Source organism: Poecilia reticulata, linkage group LG17 (assembly GCF_000633615.1).
Source record: "Poecilia reticulata strain Guanapo linkage group LG17, Guppy_female_1.0+MT, whole genome shotgun sequence".
NCBI lineage: Eukaryota > Metazoa > Chordata > Actinopteri > Cyprinodontiformes > Poeciliidae > Poecilia > Poecilia reticulata.
Genome location: NC_024347.1, coordinates 10410648 through 10417189, shown reverse-complemented (window position 1 = coordinate 10417189; position 6542 = coordinate 10410648). Strand labels below are relative to the sequence as shown.

Below are 6542 nucleotides of genomic sequence, written 5' to 3'. Positions count from 1 at the left end.
TCCGCCACTGCCTGTTGGTCAAGGGCCCTTGGAGTCGTCATAACTTTCCCCCCCTATACCACGCCCTTGCTATCTTCTACTGGAGCTTTGGATGTTTGGATGCACTCTGCACATTGCACAGCCGCTCATATTACCAGCAATTAATTTTTTTCCTTTTGTCCTTAAAATAATGATTTCTAAATTACATATTACTGTAAAAACAAATCACTTCATGATGAAATTGTGTGTTTTTGTTATTATAATGACATAGAAATCGTAAAAAAAAAAAAAAAAAATCAGCTCTACTGAGGGGTCCCCTGGGGGCGGCTGCTTAGTTTGCTTATGCCTCGGGCCAGCCCTGGTAATAAGTATGTTCATGAAGGAACATCCATCCATCCATCCATCCATCCATCCATCCATCCATCCATCCATCCATCCATCCATCCATCCATTTTCTTGCACCCTTGTCCCTCAGTGGGGTCAGGAGGGTTGCTGGTGCCCATCTCCAGCTAACGTTCCGGGCGAGAGGCGGGGTCACCCTGGACAGGTCGCCAGTCTGTCGCAGGTCATGAAAGAACATACTAATTTAATTAAAAATTTTAATAAGAATACAAGTAAATTGGAAATAAGGGAATTGTTTGAAAGATAATCTGTGGATCTCATCTGTAGGTTTTAGCAGTAATTTTTATTTATTTATTTTTTATTAATTTTTTTAGAAGAACGGGTATTTTTTATAGTAAATAAAACATGTGATCCATACTCCAATCTGGAAGGTGGCGGTAATGCACCTTAAGATGTTTGCCAACCGCCGTAAAAATAGAAGAAGAAAAACAAGGCGGAAGTGTTGTGATGAGGAAGTAGAGTTTTGGACATCAGAAACTGTTTGGGTCCTCTTTTGGCCAGAAAGTCTTTTTTCCTTCCCTAACATTATATTTGCGCTGCTGTCTCTGTTTCATCCAGAATGTCTAAGAACACCGTTTCTGACCGCTTCAGGAAAGTAGATGTAGATGAATACGACGAAAACAAGTTTGTGGACGAAGAGGACGGCGGCGAGAACCAAGGAGGTCCAGACGAAGCAGAAGTGGACTCCCTTCTTAGACAATATCCTTTGAGGTAATTTAGCGACGGTGGTGGGGTTGACTGTGAGTGCTTGAAGCAATGAGGTGTCCTGTAGGAAGAAGCTTGGGTGTCCGTCAGCATGTAACAGTGTTCAGTTTGACTTTTGTGCGGCGGTGTTTCCGGCTGGCAGGACCAAGAGGGTGTGGTCCCTGTACACTTCTACCACATTCTTTTACTTTTTTCTCAGCATGTTGTCCGGTTGTTTTCGTTTGGTTTAACATTCTCTGTGAAGTTGATAGATCCACTTTAGTTCCAGAAAATAAACAAGGTTAACCTGTTCCTGCTCGGAATATAACTAGCTTTCAATTATAAAGAAACCCTTGAGATATTTTAGTCACTTTAAACAAGAAGTGACAAAATTATTCAGATGAATAAACACTTCTCATTCTGAACTGATTGAACTATGTTTACTTCAGCTTCATGACTTTCAAGAATATGTGTGATGATCTTTACCATATAAGGTGATCATCCTGTTCTACTGTGTTCCTCTCATGCTCCTGCTGGTGTATTACTTGTCTCTGTGATTCTTGACTAATTCCTTGCAAAGGGAACATGACTGGAGCTCTCCATGCTGTACTGAAGAACCCTCCAATCAATACCAAGAACCAGAATGCTAAGGTATGAACATCTGACATGCCTCCTGCTCCCCTTCTGTGATCACTTGTGGTTTGCCCTACAGCTGCCTTTACAAAAGAACATGAGAACAGTAGCACTGGTTATTTCTTTGCTCTCCAGGATGAAGACACATCAGAAGATTTTAACAAACTGGACTCATTTAGCACCTGCTCATAAATCACAGGTGGCATCTGATTTATGTGCACTCTGTTGTTACAGATGTATTACAGATGCAGTGATGCTGATGAAAACAAGTCATCCAGCTGACAAATGTGGAGCTCATAAATTTCAAAAGACTCTGAGTTTGATTCTTGTTCAAACAGAACATCTATGCATGACCTTAATGCTAGGTGGAAAATCAGTGCTCTGTGCCATCTGTATCTAGACATTTATGAACACCTGGTATTGATAACTTGAGAAAAACATTATTCTTATGTCCTGGCGTGGAATGATACTCATGCATGTAAGTTTTAATCAAAACATGACATTACATTTTTATTTTATTTTTTTACATTTTTAATTGAACCCCACCCCCATTTGTAGTTGAATTTGGAATTTCAACTGCAAATGACCTTTAGTGTAAATATTTCAACGTAAGTAGTTTTCACCGCCTGTGAGCTCAAAATCCAACATGGCTGCTGTGCATATCAAACTTGATAGACGCTGTAAAAACACAGTTTTTAACTGTCATGTAATCTTTTTTTCTGCCTGGCTGGTAATGCCCGCCTACCCCTCTCTCTGTCTGTGTGGCAGGACCGAGCGGAGTTGCTGGTGGTCAAAGTTCTTAGCAGTTTTAAGAGTAGTGACATAGAAAAAGCTGTGGGCTCACTGGACAAAGCAGGAGTAGACCTGCTGATGAAATACATCTACAGAGGCTTTGAGAAACCATCTGATAACAGCAGCGCTGTCCTGCTGCAGTGGCATGAAAAGGTAAGGTGTGTGTGTGTATATCTCAACACAGATTAGTATGGAAACTCGTAGATTCATTACACAGAAGTCTGTGGCATTCTGGAAGCCCAGGTTCATTTCATACAGTGCCTTGCAACTTTTGCCCCTTTGAACTTTTTCCTTTTCAGGCTTCAAACATAAAGATCTAAAATTTTTATTTTGTGAAAAATCAACAAGTGGGACACAATTGTGACATGGAACGAAATTTATTGGATATTCAAATCTTTTGTAGCAAGAAAAAACTGCAAAGTGGGGTATGCAACATTATTCGGCCCCTTTGCATTAATACTTTGTAGCGCCACCTTTTGCTGCGATAACAGCCAAGGTCGTTTGGGGTATGTCTCTATCAGTTTTGCACATTGAGAGACTGAAATTCTTGCCCATTCTTCCTTGCAAAACAGGTGGAGCTCAGTGAGGTTGGATGGAGAGCGCTTGTTAACTGCAGTTTTCAGCTCTTTCCACAGATTCCCTATTGGTTTCAGGTCTGGACTTTGACTTGAACATTCTAACACCTGGATTCATTTATTTTTTAACCATTCCATTGTAGATTTTGCTTTATGTTTTTGATCATTGTCTTGTTGGAAAGTAAATCTCCATCCCAGTCTCAGGTTTTTTGCAGACTCCAANACCCATCCTAGGAGGCTTCTGATTGCATAGGGCCCTTCACCCTGACTATTAACCACCTCCCAAGGTTCCATTAATTTAGATGCATTGGTTCCCACTAGTAGGTCAACACCAGCATGTATGCGAGGAAAGTTGATGTCCTTCAAGTACGACCATTTAGACTAGCGGTTCTCAACGTGGGCGGTACCGCCCCCCAGGGGGCGTTCAGAGGACGGCAGGGGGCGCTGGCGGACATTTTTACAAAAGGGGGGCGCTGGGATGCCTTTGGGGGGCGTTTGGTCGAAGGTAAACCTTACACCTTAAATCCACAACAATACCAGTTTAGACTTTGAGCAACTAAGTAAAACTTTATTGTGCAACATTAAAACATGCTTGGCTGCAACTGTATCGATGGCAGCTCTTCTTCTATTCAGTGGTTTTAGCTTCATGGCGCAGCTCCGCTCCGCATCAGTTCAGCGTTACACCCGCTGATGACGCTGCTGTGATTCACTTTGTCTGGTATTTATGTAGGCTACGTTTTGGCAATTCTGTGATCATGTCAAAGCAGCAATTTATATTAAAAAGTTTTTTTTATTTCTGTTTGAAAGCTGCTCGCTAACAGAAAATCACTCTGAAAATCACTCTGATAAACATGTAATTACTAAAATCACGATGCCCTCACTGTGTATCTCTCTGAAAAATGAACCCATTCAAATAAAGAAATCCCTCCATGGGTGATACCTCGATAGAGAGCGTTCATTTTATAGCGTTAACACTGGTGCTGTAAGTGGTCCAGTAACGGGTGATAGAACAACACAGCACTTTTAAATTTCAATAATCAGAATGCGGGCTGCACAGTGGCGCAGTTGGTAGAGCTGTTGCCTTGCAGCAAGAAGGTTCTGGGTTCGATTCCCGGCCTGGGGTCTTTCTGCATGGAGTTTGCATGTTCTCCCTGTGCATGCGTGGGTGTTCTCCGGGTACTCCGGTTTCCTCCCACAGTCCAAAAACATGACTGTCAGGTTAATTGGCCTCTCTAAATTGTCCCTAGGTGTGAGAGTGTGTATGGGTGAGAGTGTGTATGGTTGTTTGTCCTGTGTGTCTCTGTGTTGCCCTGCGACAGACTGGCGACCTGTCCAGGGTGTACCCCGCCTCTTGCCCCGAACATTAGCTGGAGATGGGCACCAGCAACCCTCCCGACCCCACTGAGGGACAAGGGTGAAAGAAAATGGATGGATGGATAATCAGAATGCAGAAATTGTTTCCATTGTTTTAAAAGGTTTATGTCAGTCTGCCTTTCCCACATCGATGTTTCCAGACCGCCCTGCACCTTAGGGAGTAAAAAAAATAAATAAATAAAACGGCGCGCACATTGAGCAAAACGCTGAAACATGAGAAGCGGGCAAAAACGGAGCGACAAACTAGATGTGAATTATGGCATAAAAACAGAGAATCCGACGCTGAACAGTGAAAAATCAACACATGATGTGAAACACATGATGATTAGGAGGCGCAGCAGGTGATGAGTGAAAATTACTGATGGTCAATAAACGATAAAATAAATGTAGCAACAGGAAAGAAACTAAAGTCGACATAGCAATAAACCAAGACAGGATAATACTAATCAAAAGAAACTAAATGGAAATGAATGAAGAACAAAATGCGAGAATAAACTAAGAAACTAAAGTAAATACAGAGGAATAAACTGGTATGGCAAGACCTTTCAAGCAATAATTAATACAGAGGACTGTATGGCAATAATGAACAGACACTATTTCCAGATAAAAGGTAAAATAATATTGTTGAAATGTCATGGGCAGTGGCGCAACTACACATTATTCAGGTGGATGCGAAAATATAAATCGGCACCCCCCCATCTGTGGGGTATGTTTCTATGCGTAGAAACATACCCCGTTATTTGCGCGAGGTGAAGAAGCGTAAGGCGCGCTGAAGTGTACGGGAAAACATAATCGGTGCGCCGATTCAAAACATCTACAATAATGATAGTAACATTAATAATAAAATAATTGTCAGTACAAGTAGCCTACAAATTCTTTGGTGGGGAGCGGTGAGGGACCTGGATAAAGGCTAGAGGGGCGCTGGCCCAAAAAAGGTTGAGAAACACTGATTTAGACAGTTCCTCCTCACTGATGATGTTGTCGGTGGAGACAGGAATTTCCTTTTGTGTAAACACAACGGGAAGCTGATAGAAATGGCTTCCATTTATTTCTGAAATCTCCAGACCTTTAATGATAGAGATCGTCATTGTTTTACTCTGACCCATTGTCCGGAGATTAATCTGAGTCTTTTGACCTTGAATGTTGAGTTAATTAAGAAGTCTTTCAGAGCAGAATGTATCGGTGCTCCCTGGATCCAGAAAAGCATATGTTTTAATGATTTTAGTTCATTTTGACTTTTCACTTTCACAGGCAGGATGGGAAGAATCCCTGTATGGTGGCCAGCCCCAGTATGACCACAAGTAGAGGATGTTTTACAGCCCTTTGCTGCCTGATCCAACTCTTTCTGATGGATTTTTTTCCATCTGTCCAATGTGTAAAATCCTGGGATTCCTTTGGTTACAGTGTTTGCAAGTGATGCGTTTAACAGTTTTTGCTTAAATGTCCTGTATTCAAGCAACCAAAACACAAATCTTTGTTTTTTAGAAAGTCTAGTTTTTCCCTGTGTGACCGCTTTCCTAATTGTTGACATTGTTCCAATACATGGCCATCCTGTGTACAATACAGACAGGATAAATAATTTGACTTGTCAACAACAGTCAATTCATTTTGGAGAGAAGGCATGTTACAGTCATCATTAACAGAAACATGGGTGACAAAGCCGTTTCTTTTAAACTGTGACTTTATTTTAGGTTTGCTAGGTCTTATGGTCCCCTTAACAGGTTGTAAGTCCTGTATATATCCAAAAACCAGATCAGAGATTATTCTAATCTGGTGTTCAATAAAAGCAACAATATCTATGAAACATGCTCTTTGACTCGTTCTCTCAAAAATCTCATTTGCTTTTGTTCTCCATTTTTCTCTTAGTTTAAAAGGAAACTTTTGAACCAAGATTTTCATGTTAGCTGGCATGCTTAACTCATCCAAATACTGCAGTTCCTCCATTGCWTTGCARCATTCACRAARGAASARTCCAAAYGCCTTTAATGCTTTAGCATCTTCACCTTTAATGTTGGGCCAACCAGTGACCTTTTCCATGTAGGCTGCAGTAACATTAAATTCATTGCCAAAATGTTCTTTGAGGAGTTGCTTGGCCACAGCATA

General features: G+C 41.3%; 1 protein-coding gene across 1 annotated transcript in view; it reads left to right on the top strand.

The window, feature by feature from the left end:
- The first annotated feature begins 746 nt into the window (after positions 1 to 746).
- The window catches only part of LOC103479201 (actin-related protein 2/3 complex subunit 5-like), a 16834-nt gene continuing 11038 nt past the window's right edge, over positions 747 to 6542 (top strand). Inside the window, exons 1-3 of the mRNA XM_008433497.2 lie at positions 747 to 1080; positions 1644 to 1716; positions 2467 to 2643. Coding sequence (XP_008431719.1) covers positions 941 to 1080; positions 1644 to 1716; positions 2467 to 2643 — 390 coding nt within the window. The 5' untranslated portion in view covers positions 747 to 940. The remainder of the gene's footprint in view (positions 1081 to 1643; positions 1717 to 2466; positions 2644 to 6542) is intronic.